The 14,009-nt window shown below is 48.6% G+C and overlaps 1 protein-coding gene across 1 annotated transcript in view; it reads right to left on the reverse strand.

Annotated features, from left to right (window-relative positions):
* PPIP5K1 (diphosphoinositol pentakisphosphate kinase 1) overlaps positions 1–14,009 on the reverse strand; it is a 39,909-nt gene that overhangs the window by 11,267 nt on the left and 14,633 nt on the right. The window contains exons 18-25 of the mRNA XM_054388057.1: positions 13,594–13,817; positions 12,550–12,677; positions 11,982–12,096; positions 10,503–10,610; positions 9,146–9,262; positions 8,745–8,909; positions 7,604–7,694; positions 2,611–2,733 (exon numbers count right to left, since the gene is read on the reverse strand). Of these exons, the coding sequence (XP_054244032.1) occupies positions 2,611–2,733; positions 7,604–7,694; positions 8,745–8,909; positions 9,146–9,262; positions 10,503–10,610; positions 11,982–12,096; positions 12,550–12,677; positions 13,594–13,817 (1,071 nt within the window). The remainder of the gene's footprint in view (positions 1–2,610; positions 2,734–7,603; positions 7,695–8,744; positions 8,910–9,145; positions 9,263–10,502; positions 10,611–11,981; positions 12,097–12,549; positions 12,678–13,593; positions 13,818–14,009) is intronic.

Genomic DNA, 14,009 nt, shown 5'->3' on the forward strand with positions numbered 1-14,009 from the left:
TAAAAATTGTTTTTCTTTTTTTAAGCTCAGCAAACAGGGCATGACAATCTTCCCTGCACATGCAATCCCTTAGAAGTGTCCACATCCTGGAGCTGCAGTCAGACAGCTGGTAGCCACCTCCACTCCACATCTCTCCCTTGCCTTCACAGCACATCAGTTTCAATGATACTGCAGCACAGCTTACTGCATCCCTGGCTTCAGACAAGCCAGCTTCAAAACATAGCTGTCAGTGGACCTTCCCTCAATCTGAGGTTGGGACACAACCTTTCACTGAAGTGATCCTCAGCCCTCTTCCAGACAAAAGCAAAAAGACTTCAGAAGTCAGGGCCATCTGAACATCACTTGAGAGAGCCTTTGATGAAGTGCTGTAAGCCATGCACCACACCTTGAAGCATCACAGCCACTGAACAATATCAGAGTTCATGCAAAGATGTGCTCCAGCACTGAAGGATTCTAAACATTAGCCTGGTGACTGTGAAAAAGCCCTTGGTACAAAAATGTACTCCAACAGTCTGCTGCAGCTGCTGTGTCACTTACTGTACCCAGCTCCAGTTTGGATTAAATGCCATGGGTCAGCATTTCATTGGTGCTCACTTAAACAGGAACATGCAGCTCAAGGTCATATTTCACATTCCAAACTACATTCCCCAGAATCTAAGAGCCCTTCTCACCTCCCACTTGTTTTTCCAAGCTCCCTGCTTCGTCCTCACAATTACTCCCACTACAGCAGGGCACTGGTGGCACAGGGTGCCAGGACACGCTGAGAAATATGAATGCAGCACCCAGATGAATGATTCTAGGCTGTGCTGCTCACACACCAGTTAAGTAAGTCTGCCTTTTGAGTACCCAAGGGTACAACTGCATCTGAGAACACAGAGGCCTCGTCCCTGATCTGGGCTGATGCAGCAGCCCTCTGCTCTGGACTTGGCATGTGCACAGCCCTGTGCCACAGCCCACAGGGCAAGGCAGCACAGCTCCAGGACCAGGCAGAACCTGACCTGGCCCAGAGGGTACTGAGCAAGCAGTCTTTGGTGCTTGTCCCTGAGAATTGGTGCCACTCACAGACTGAGGGCACACAAGCCACCAGAGCTATTGCTGGCCCAGCTAGCAGCTGTCCTGGTAGCCACACCCTGGGCTTGTGCCAAACACCACCAGCTTGCTCTAGGGCCTGTGAGCAGCCAGCACTTGCTGCCTTGAGCAGCTCAGGCTGGTGCAGCAGGGTTTGAAGCCCTCCAGCTCTGTCTCCTGTCTGTCTCTCACTCACAGCTTGTTTGTGGGAAGTGACACAGCTTTCTCCTCCACAGCAGCACAGGAAGCCAGGATACACAACACTCTCCACACAGCAGCATCAGGAGGCTCTGCTAGGTCTGAGAGTTGAAGAGCACCTTCCATTCTGATTTCTTAGGCCATTTTTTTTGCCTCTAGACTGGACAAAAATCCCCAAAGGCCCCAAATTTCTGCCTCATTCACGTAATCCACCAGCGCTAGTGTCCATTATGAGCCAATAAAAGGCACTGCAAACTCAGGATTCTGAAAAGTACTGATTAAAATGCCCCTTGTCTGAAGGAATGCAGACAGGAAAAAGAGAAGACAGAAAATCCTACACCCACTCAGATGCTGGGAAGCCCAAGTTGTGCAGCACGAGGTGAGTTTCCAAGCAGGCCACGGTGTGTTGTGCAGATCCTGCCCATACAGCAGTTTTTTGAGTGCTGCTCAGCTCAGTGTTCCAAGCAATGGTCTGGTAACCAGGACTCACAGAGCCCAAGTGCCTTTATTACTGGGATCATGATGGACACTAGCCCATGCTGGAGCCCCTCCAGCTCCTTCAGCATTTCTCAGTCTTTCCCTGTGCTCTGATCTCCCTGAAAGCAGCCACAGACTCTCTGCCTCTCAACAGCTAGCACACCAGCACTAGCTGCAGATCAACCCACAGCTGACAGCACCCCCTCACCCATGTGCACTGGGCAACATCAACACTCCTGCCCCAAATGCACCTCACCAGGGTGCCTTGCTGAACTTTAAGGCAGGTTCTGCAGAAGTGCACAGTAACAAGACTTTCTGATCCTTTTGCAGTATTTCATCAAGTAGCTCACGTACCTCAAGCATTTCAGCACATCAGCTTTCTGACAGCTACACTGGACTCTTCTGTGTACCCAGCCTTACTCTAGTACCCACCCCCAAGCAGATCATTCTGCCTTTGGACAGCTCCAGCTCTGCAGGGTGAGAATTACTGTCTCCACAAAAGTTTCCTTTAGCATCTGCAAGGCTACCAAGGTAAGCAAGATGATATGGAGTGCTGGAGATTTCCACACCAGAGCAAACCTACTTGACATCTAGACCAATAAATGCTCCTCCACAACGAGTAGAATTAAAATGCCTGACCAAAACCAGAGCCCAGCAACGCCACACAGCAGCACAAGGTCAGCTCCTGCATTGTCCTAGCAAGGACCACGATTTCTTGGGACATGATGATGAAATGCATTGCTGTAGATGTGACGAATACACACATTCAACTGTCATCCTCCTCAGCAGTATAAGGCTTTGCCTCAGCAGATCCTGAGACACCAAAGGCCACCAAAGAACCACCTGCTGCCCAGGGAACACACATACCGTCTTTGTATGTCAGGCTGCTGGCAAACTTTTTGCCATGGCTGCGAGCGTAGTCCTGGAGGTTGGGGGCACTGGAGGAGCCTCCCAGCACAGTGGTGCTAAACAGGCCGGTGCATTGTGACCCTGGAAAGGCAGGGAAGGTGTTAGTATTGTATCTCCACTGCATGCAGCTACAGAAAAGCAGGGTTAGTCAAAGAATGAGGAATGAACTGGCCACTTCACAGGCAACCTCAGGGAAAAAAACAATGCCAGGGAGCACAGGGGAGCAATATTCCCCATTATGAATGCAGCAGTGCCAAATGGTAGCCCACAACTCGGCACCAGGGATGTTCCTAACTCCCTCCAGGGGTTATTTCTTTTTGGCTTTCTTGCCCTGACCTAGAAGAAACACCTCAAGGCTCCCGAGTCAGCAAATCTACATGCTCATGTCAGAAAAGCCAGGTTGACAAATCACTCATGGTCATATCACAGGGCTTCCTGTCTCTGCAGTTCTGCCCTTTTTCTGTAGGACAGAGAGAAGAAAGGACTGCCTGATCTTCTGATCAGCAAATGTGGACTAATCACTCTGTCAAGCAGAAAGGAGAGCAATGTCACCAGAGAGCTGCCTTTCACAAGCTGCTGCCCAGATGATATTTCACATCCACGTGGTCAAACCTTGCTGCTCCAGAGTAGGTCCAATTGCTCCGTGAACCACCTTGCAAAGCACCAGCTGTGCACACAGCAGGAACTTTGCTCATCCTACAGCAAGGAACGTGGCAAGCAAGACAGTCTCGTGCACAGGAGGGCAACCTAACACCCATGCCTGTAGCAGCTGCTGATGTTTGCTCCTCCAAGGCACAATGAGATCACTTCATGTGATATTTAGGAACAGGATTCTTTCAACTGAGGAAAGCAATTTTGAGTGAGACAAAACCTTAGAATAGGCCAGACAAAGCCACTGACTGGCTACAAACTCTCTGCTAAGGCATTTTGATGCTGCATTCTATACTGAGAATACCAACTGCTAAAAACATCACTCCCACTTACAAAAGGCTTCCAGAAACAAGCAGGTTGATCTTGTTCCACTTTCTCTGCCAAGGCAAAACCTTAACATGCTGCCTATTAGTATTTAACTGGAACAGTGCAACTGTTACTACTGTTAAAAAGATCCTGCCAATTCTGATTCTAAAATACAGCATCAAGCATGACCTAGGTTGGAAGGAACCACTGAGGTCTCTTGCCCAGCAACCCACCTCAGATCAACTTGCTAGGGATATTACAGTCAAGTTTTGGATACCTTCAGGAAAAGAGATTTCACAATCTCCCTGGGCTCCTGTTCCAATATCTGGCACACTCATGGTGACAAATGTGTTCCTCCTAGCCAAACGGAATTTCCCATGCTCCAACTTGTGTCTGTTGGTTTCCATCCTATCACATATGCCTTGGGCAGCAGTCTGTCTTCTCTGTAACCTCCTAATAAGGTGGTGGAACAGCATTAAGGTCTCCACTCCCCACAGCTTCTGACCTGAACAAGCCCTGATCTCTCAGCTCGTCCTCCAAAGCTGTGTGCTCCAGTCCTCATCCACCTCCACTGCCCCTTACTGGGCTTACACCTGCCACTTCCACACCCTCCTGGCCCTTGGGCACTACGACAGGACAGGAGCACTTCAGGCACAGTCTCACAGGAGGTGAATAGAGGGAAAGAGCCCTTACAGCTCCACTCCTGCCAATCCAGCACAGCATGCTGCTGGCCTTCTTGGGACACACTGCTGTCCCATGTCCATTTATTGCTCTTCAGGACCCCAGCTCCTTTCCCTGCAACACTGCTCTGGAGAAAACACACAGCTCCTGAGTTTTGATCTATTGACACCTAAGTTCAGTCTAACGTGATGACATCTGTTCTTGGGAACACTGGGAGGTGACCAAAAGGGTTCTCACATGCACTGAACTTAAGCTGTTCCACCACTGTGACACTGCTGGCAGCTTCCCACAGGCCAAGCTGGAAAAGCAAGCAAAGAACTCTTGCCTGCAGGGTGACTGCTATACCAGCCTCATAAAATCTCATGCTTTCAGCTGAAGCTGACTCAGCATGAAGTGGAATCTGCCAGAACCCAAACAAATTTTGCCAAGAAGCTCATAATCATCCTTCTGTGGCTTAAAAACAAACAAACAAACAGCAACAACAACAAAACCCCAACAGAGTCATTTACTGGCAGATAAAAATAGAACAGAGTATTTTTATGACTTTCTATCTTGAGCACCATCGTGCCACTAATCATTAAGTCAAGGACATCCTTGTGTTTCTGCTCTGCTACAGAAGACAGAGGCATTTTGTTGGCACCCTTAAGCCAGGAGAGAATTAACAAAGGTAGACACTATGGGTGACAGCCATTTGTTTACAGTGAACTCTAGGAGACAACCATAGCCAAAGCAAACACACACACACCCCCCATCCTGAAGAACACAACGGTACACAGACACTTCAACTTCAGCTGTAGCAATATTTGCTAGAAAGGACTGCATGTGCTGGATGGCTTTGATAAATACAATTTTCTGGTGTATACTCAAGGTTTGTGATGTTTAAATAATGGACATCCCCTGTTTTAATCAAGGAAGTCTCTGGAAAAAGCTTCATGCCCACTGACAATACCACACCTCTATTGCTCCATCAGCAAGGAGTGATTTTAGCTCATTTGGAAGTGTTCTTGTAAGCAAAGAAAGGCACTGAAACCTCCCTGTGCTTCTCAAGCTGGAAGCACAGGCACTGCTGCAGAGAAGCCACAATGATGCACTTGCTCCTGTCCAGGAAAACATGAAACTCCAGAGCACACTCTGCACAGACAAAGCAAGCTGCAGCCCACCCTGGTCAAAAAGTGTTTTTTTAAACCACAGTGAAGCCTCAGGAATGGCAGCAGGGTTGTAACAGGAGTCCTGTCCTGCTCCCCAGTCCTGCACACCAAGCACAGGAGGTTATCCCTGGGCAGACATTCTTCCAGAGGCAACAGTAGCCAGCCTCTGACAAGGTCATGCAGCAGGAGACAGGCTGAGCTTAAAAAAAGCTCAGAAACAGCAGGCAGTATCTGAATGAACTCCCTCCTAACATAGCTGCCGAGACAAGTATTAAAGAGAACTCCAGCTCCCCTGAGCTCTGTATTATTTCCCCACAGAGAGCCCATTTCAGATCCTAAAGTGGTGGGGGGAAATTAGATTTCCACAAGACAAGCAGGAAAAGAATCAGGAAGATCTTGACTTCAGCAGGTACAGAGGCATGATTCTTCTTAACAGTTCTCAGGTTAAGATATATTTACAGAAACACAGACATCCTTAGGATGACGCAAGCTGGTGTTGCACCAGATGTCTCTCCTGCTCAACCCTTCTGTGCCCACACAACTCTAAGAGAATAATGATGGATGGAGTAGACTGCAGCCAGTAATTCCTACCCAAAGTTTTGTCTCTTGCAGAGCTTCACAGTTGGGAGAGTAACCAGCATAGGCTTCCCAGCAAGGCAAGTCAGGCAAGAACCTGAAATGAAACCTGCTGGGATCACATTTCAAGTTTTGTTGTCAAGGAATAGCAGTGCTGTACAAGGGTCTGATAGAATAGGGTGGTCTTCTCAATTGCTGAAACAGGCATTGCCCAGCAGCCCAGGGAAGGCTGTGGTAAGCAGCTGTAAGGTCTGCTTTCCAGAGCACCTGCCCTGGATAGTTTGCATGCAGTGTTTGATGTGCTCAGTAATTCTCCAGGCAGATGCACATCCTTGTCTTGTGCCATCTCAGAAGCTCTCACATCGGTTCACACAGGTTCACAGAACCACCACAGGTCTCTCCAAGCCTAGGCAAGGCAGCATACTACAGCTTACTGAGTCCTACAGGTGGCCTGTGACAGGCAGAAGTGAGGAGAAGCACTACCTGAACCAGCACATTGAAAACCCACTATGGCCAAGGCTGTTGTGCCTTCATGAGAACATGCACCAGCCATTCCTTCTTGGGTCTGTCTAGCTGGCTGGAAGCATAGCTAGCAGACTGCAGGGGTACTTCCTAACCACTCTGAAGAAAATTCCCTTCACTCGGGAAGAATTAGCTTCTGAAGAAGCAGCACATTCAAAAGTGACAAAAATGATCAGGCCTTCAGAAATCTCTTGGCTGCAGGACATCCACATAATGGAGTAAAGAACTGATGCATCAGAACTGCTGCGAGTCTACAGCCATGCCATAACGCAAAAATGCTTTTAAAGCAAAAAAAAGTGGGCACAGCTTGGGCATTTCCACCTCCTAGTGCTTATTAGTCATCTGCAATATCTAGGTTTCACAGCTATCTTTGAACCTCCTGACAACAAAGACAGCTTCACAGTTTCCAAATAGATCTTGCTTTGGCAAAAATACTTCGGGAAGAATTCCGACAATTACAACATAGTTTAGGTTAGGATGATGGAAGGGTACTCTCCAGGAGAGGCAGAGAACACCAAATGCCCCAAAATATTCTCTTCTGCTGGCTGCTATGCAAAGAGTGGCTATCCAGATTCCAGCTTAGACAGCTGTCAGACACCACTGCAGGTGGCTGATCTGGTCCGTACAAGAGATCTTCATGAAGCAAAGGTAGAAATAGAAAAACCTTGCACGAAGAGCAGCTCTGCATGTCCACTACTGTTCTGCACAACAGCACACACACCAGCTCCCAGATAAATCATCTCATCCTACAAAGTTCAGAAATGGTACAACCAGTGATGGGAACATGGAACCACAAGGCCAGCCTGCAAGCACAGAGCTTGCTCTGTTGCTCCCATTCTGTAAAGGTTGAAAAGTGCATCTTCTGTTGCTAGAAGCTGAAGGAGATCACACACAAAAGGAAACACAGTAAGATAGTCCCTACAGTGGTCTAAACACTAACACTAGAGGAAGACATAAAGGAGACAGAGGGACATACAAGAAGCTTAAGCCAGCTGTATATGTGGAGAGCCAGACAGATGCCCACAGAGGTGCAGGAGAGCAGGATGGCTACAGGTCAAGTGCAGTACCTAGGCCACTCTGCTTCATCTCAGAAGACTGCCTGGAGTAGCTGTTGAAGAGTCGATAGCCTCCTGATTTGGAAGAAGATTCAGAGAGTACCTGCAAAGACAGAGAAGTATCATCAGTGTCACACTTCAGGTTACCCTCTGGTCTCAAAAGCCTTTAAAAATCTACTGAAGGTAAAGAAAAGTGCAGCTTTTCCCTAAAATCAGCTTTCCAGAGGCATAAAGGTGCTCATATACTAAGACTGTGACAGTGCATGCTCGAATTTAATTCCAAGTTTGCACTGTGTTGTGGAACAGTGGAAATTTCACACGTATGAAATGATTTGTGCACTGAGCTCCTTGTCTCCCAGAACTCTTGTTGGAGTCACTGGGACATGGACTTCTTTCTTTGGCAGCAGGAAGGAACATTCCCTTTAACTTAGAGTGCGTTTTATACAGAGCCCCTGAATGCTGCATGCAAAGATTACATTGCAAGTGACACAGAGATGGAGGCCACTTAACAAAGATCTCAAGCCCTAACTCTGGTTTCAGTGGTTCAGGAAACAGCCAGTAAAAGTGCCTGTGAAACCTCTCCAAAAGGAGGTCTGATTCTAAAGCTCTTCATACTTTGCTGACTGTGAAGCTAGCCTTATGACACACAAGGAGAGAAGTAAGAACATTAAAATCCACCTCTGATACTTTAGCTCAGTGAATGGAACAGTTCTAAGCCCTGACAGTTTAAACACTATGCAATAAATCCCCCAGTTAGCAAGGACCTCTGATTCATATGAGATCTTAGATGGGAGACAGGAACCAGAAATGTGGAGATGAACTGGGGGAGGCAAAGGCTGGAATGTAAGGGAAGGCAAAGATGTCACCATAGCTAGGAGAAGAAGTTGCATGAGATCTCACAGCTAGTTACACAACATGATGCCTCTACACAACATGTAATCCAGGTAATTCTTGTGTTTCTCAAGCATTTCCTTATTTGCTCTTCCTCATCAATTCCCCTGACCTGTCCTTCCTCAATGAGGAGGAATCTGGGAGGTCTGTCTTTAACTTCTGTAGATCCTTTCCCAGAACCTCAAACTCTGGCACGCCAGGAAGCCAAAGCCAAGCGAAAGGCCTTCATTAGAAGGACCAAGGGCACCCATCATGTTGTTACCTCCATGGACCCTGTCTTCCGGTTCCTGATCAGTGGAGATCTGCGCTGAATGCTGACAGGCTCCGAAGGCTGTGGGGACCTTTGCTGGGCACGGTCTGGCTCATCCATGCCCTTCTCTTTGGAGAGGTTCTCCAGGCTTCCTTGGTCTGTTTTCTTGTCTTCGTTCTGCAGTAAGGAAACATTGACACCTGCAGGTACATGGCCTTGCCAGCATTGCCCAGGTCTGACTCCAGCCTGGGATCTCCCAGCTCTGCTGAGCTCAGCAGGACACTGGCACCACCAGCAGCACCAGCACCTCAGAGACTGCTCTGACAAACCCTTGGGGATGGGCAGAGAAAACAGCCCCTTAAGAGGCCAGAGAAAGATATGCTGGTGGAGCCATGTCCAGGCAGCAAGCTCACCTCTGCGGAGGCTGGCCGAAAGCCGAACCCCGTGGGCACATTCCTGTCCTCCTCACAGCCCTTCACACCAGGGCTGAAATGCAGCTCCACATGGAAACGCTCTTCTGAAGATGGGTCCTGTGAAGAGGAGGCACAGGGAATAAGCAAATGAACAAAACCAGCCCCACTGACAGCACCACTGTGGTCAGGACCTGGCCCCCCTGCCATGCTGGTGCAGCTCACGTCCCATGCACATCCTTTCGGAAAGGAAGCAGAAGCAACAAGAAACCATGAACTGAATGGCTCTAGGTTTGTCTCACCCCAAAGGACAGTCCTCATTAGCTCAAAGCTGAGGCATTCCAGCTGTTGTTATTTGTGACAACAGCCACTGGAGGACCCAAGCAGAGAGGGCTCTATGTATGTATAGATTACATACATACAGGCAAACCTGAGCCACAGCCCTTCCAATCCACTCCTCTTCCCAAACCAGCACACACTGGGGCAGGGAGAGACTAGTTCCCTCCCTGAGCTTCACTCAGGTTGTCCCAGCATTTAAGTAACTGTCCCTAATATTTTTTCCTCTTTTTTTTTTTTTTTTAAGGAAGTCAGAGTTTTGATAGTACCTGGCACTAGTGATGCAAACCCCAAAGTTTCATCCTCCCTAATAACAGATTTACACCACTCCTGAGAGCTTGATTCAGACCTTGGGGTTTTTTTTTTCACAAGCAGTGCTAGGAAATACTTCACCTCTACCAGGAGAGCCCCACACCAGCTCTATGCACACCAGACTCTTAACTCCACAGTATACAGTGAGAAGGGACTGCTCCCCTCACCCTCCACAACCTCCTCCCAACAAAGACCTGGGAGTCATGAGCTGCAGTTCAGTGAAAAACCTACTTCGGGTCATCACCACCAGCTTTCACGCTCTGGCTGGGTTGTAAATGGTTCTCCTTACCATCAGCACACATTTCCCTAACTGTACCAGTACATTTTTAAACAAAAGAAGCTTATGAGTGTGGAACATCTGGCTATTTTCTAGAAATATTGGGGGAAAAAAAGCCAGACACAAGTTTTCCTATTGTACATTTGTACTTAGTATTAAGAAACACCAAATTATTTTGTGCTGGGACATTCTCTAAGACAGATAGTATTGATTACTTGGTATTGCTGCCCAGGAAGACATTCCACTTATAAGTCACAAGCACTACCTCAGTCACTGCCTCCCACCTGAGAACAAGACCCAGCAGCTGTGCCCATGGGCCTCCACCTTTATTCACAAGGAGAGAGCTCAGGTGAGAGGCTTCCCAGCTGAACCCGTCCTTAGGGCTGCGCCTTGCACCAAGGAGGGAGGATTTCACCCTACAGCTACATCCCTCACCTTGTTGTTGTCCTCGTAGAGCATGATAACAATCTGGGTCATGTAGTTCAGCTCTGAGATAGCACTCAAATAGTCCATGGCTCTCTTCCACTGCTGGTCTTTGTTCTCCTGATACATACACACAAACAGTCGCATGGAGTAAGCAACAGCAGACACCTGGCAGCACCCAGTGATGCAGGCTGAGAGACTTGGTCTCTCTGCAAGATAGCAGCATTGTCAGGACACAAAATATCTTGCTTAACTTGCACGAGGAGAGATGACCTTGCAACAAGGGTGGGGGAGCAAACGCATAGAGGGACACTACAGCTACCCATACAGTCCACGTGCAGGCTGAGCACACCCAGCTACAAGCCCTGTGCCAGGCTGACTGGAGAAAAGCAGGACCCACAGCCATGCTCAGATGGTGCCCCACAGAATGAGTATTGTAAAGAAATCTCAGGAAAAGCACAAGGGGGGAACTTGTGCCAGATGAGGGACCAAGTGAGGCTGCTTTTAGGCAATGCTGGATGCTGGCGTAGAGAGCCATGCAAGGCCCTAGGGCAGCCCACCTCTCACTGCTTCTCAACACTGCTAGGGGATGGCCATACCTGAAGTGTCACCCATGCTGGACCCTTGGTGGACATGGAACGAACCCCACCAGTACACAAGAACCCAAATGCAGCCTAATATCCCTATGCTGGCAACACAGCATCCTCTGACACTCAAGGCAGGCAATAAAGCAGCATCTTACTCAGTGAGCAATTCAGAAGTACTTAGCTGATCCCTGCCTGCAGGTACACTGAGCTGCCACAAACATTAGAAATCACAACTAATAAGCAAGCCCAGGTTCTCAAGGCATTTCAGAACACCTAAGAACGCTTAAAAAGGGGAAGATAAATCAGAGACCCTCTCAAGAAGTCTAAAGCAGAGCTTCTCTCAAGGTCTGCATGCCAATTCCTTCAGGAAGCAGATTATGAGAACAAGCGAAGGTTGGATTGGATGAGTTAGTCCCCTAAAAATGTGTCATCTGTCCCTCTGGTAAGCAGCATCCCCTTTGCAACCTCAAGTCACTTGATTTTCTTGACTTAGAATTGACAGGAAGTCACTAAATAACAGGGCCAAGCTCCTGGAATAAAGAATTAAGGAAGCAAGACGAGAGAAATTCCCTCATTCTCATTGCCTTATGCTGCTCTCCTCCTACACAGGTTAAGTGGTCTACTCCTCTGAAACCAGCAAGACAGCTCTTGGAGAAAATGTGCCTCTGAACAAACAAGGCAGGTAGTGTCAAGACTGGGGAAGGACAACCCTACGTGCCCAAGAGGCAGGAAGCTGCAGCATGCACACATGACAGAGATGGAGGCGGCCAGAGGCCACTGATGCACATCATTGCTGGGGGAGCTGGCTAGAGGGGCAACCTACAAACACACACTTGTCCACTGGGAAGGGGCCACTGAGAAAAAGCAGGGAGGCTTACTCTGTGGGCACTGCTGGGACACTTACATCCAGGAGCCCCCCGTAGCGGAAGATGCTGAGCAGGGAGTGCACGTGGCTCTCACTGGTGAAGTAGAGCCGCGTCCGAACGTGGCGACCTGGCGACAGAACTCCTCTCGAGTACCTAAACCAAAACCAGCCCAGTGTCACACACAGCCTGCCCGTTCATCCCATCCACATGCAGGGTGTTTCTGCACCCTTAACGGAGTAAGGTAACACTGGGAGCTGTCAAAGAGTAACAGGAGCAGAACAGTGAGAGCAGCAGGCAAAGAAGCAGCAGTTTATGAAGGTGTGGTGGGGCAGAGGTGGCCTCATCATACCAGCACTTGCCCCTTGCAGAGACAGGGATGAAGGAACCCCCATCCAACCACAATGGGTTTAGGCTTCTGTGGCTCAGTGGTCTCAATGTGCCTCTCCATTTCTGTTCTAGTTCTAGGAGCACCAACATGCTCTCCTCTTGCTCTGTCCTTCAGCACAGGCTCTCTGCCTCTTTCCACTACACTCTCCTGGCATGGTCCACACACACTGCTCCAAAGCTGCCCTCCCCACCAGCAGCAGCATGCAGCACGATCCTTACAAGGGATGTAGTTTGTTGACAGACTCATCTTCATGGGTTCTCTGTAGGTCCAACTGGATCTTTTTAATGAGGGGAAGACAAAAGCCAATAGCAATCTCCAGTTTCTCCTCCTTATTAATTCCATATTCCTGCAGGAACAAAACAACAGATACCCTTGAGCTCTGTTTTTTTGCCACGTCCTTACATGAAAGGAGGCTGGACTTCAACAGTCCACACCACAGCTAAGCAAGAACAGAAAGGAAAATGTCACTCAGCACCTTTCTCTGTTTACTTTTTCCACTTACTGCAGAGGGTAACAAAAGACAGAGACTCCTCCAAGAATCCCAATGTGTCTAGACACTGCTGTCAGTATTCTTCTGACAGCTGAGAGGAGCAAGTACCATCAGGGAACCTCCTCTCATGACACACACTTATAACCCAACCTAGCACAAACATTAATGCAATAACTACTATTGGCAAAGACTAAAACCAAAGCACTCTGCTGGAAACAGCCAAACTGCATCTCATCAGAAGTACTGTAAAAATGTTTAGAAGACCAGCTCTGCTCTATGTGGGCACCAGTACAGTTGGACCTTGCTGGCAGAAGCTCATCCCACAGAAATGGAACATTTCTGCCAGAAGTGGGACAGAACAATGGTCAATGTAGAGATCTATTCCATGTGGTCCTCCTTTCTCCTCCCATGTTCAGGGGAATAAACTCTGTGAGAGGCAAACAAGAATAACAGACTTGCCAGAAGAAGCCCTCACTTCAACACAGAAAGATGTCTTCCCCTGTGCAATGTGCACATGGAGAGCAGGATGTCACTGCAGCACAGACACTGCTTGAAGCTGTGCACTACAACAAACAGAATCACTCTGACACTGCCAGAACCCTCACCCAGGAGGCCACCAGCCCTGCCACATCTTCAGTCAGAAATGGGTTTGGCCTTATACAAACGCTAAGAGATGTATCTGAGAAGCACAAGAGGACAGAGAGAAAACAGCCAAGGAAGGGGGCAGAGGCTGACACCACAGACACCATCACACGGGCAAGACTGGCTGTACCTGGGGTATGATCACATCTGCCAGGGCTTTAGAGAGCTTGAAGAGTTCAGCTGTGCCTTCCAGCTTCAGTGCACAGTTGTGCTGCACGTCGTACTTGATGCAGTCGTAGATGTCGGGGATCTTGCTGATGTCGTAGCGCCCATTCTTCATCCGGAAGTCACGCTCCAGCTTGCTCCAGCGCTGCAGCATCAGCTCTAAAGTCTCACTGTGGTACAGCTGCAGGTCTGAACAGCAGAGGACAGCAAACCACATTCAAACATCCTGACAACTTCTGCATAGATTTCAAGTGACAGGCAAAGACTGGCTTCTCTCAGCACAGAAGGGCTCTGATTACTGTGCCCCCCGCAACTGCCTTAGACACACAAAGCCACTGGACTTGTTGTATGGAGCTTTAACCTGCAGCAACAAGCTACTTC

Source organism: Indicator indicator, chromosome 16 (assembly GCF_027791375.1).
Source record: "Indicator indicator isolate 239-I01 chromosome 16, UM_Iind_1.1, whole genome shotgun sequence".
Lineage (NCBI taxonomy): Eukaryota > Metazoa > Chordata > Aves > Piciformes > Indicatoridae > Indicator > Indicator indicator.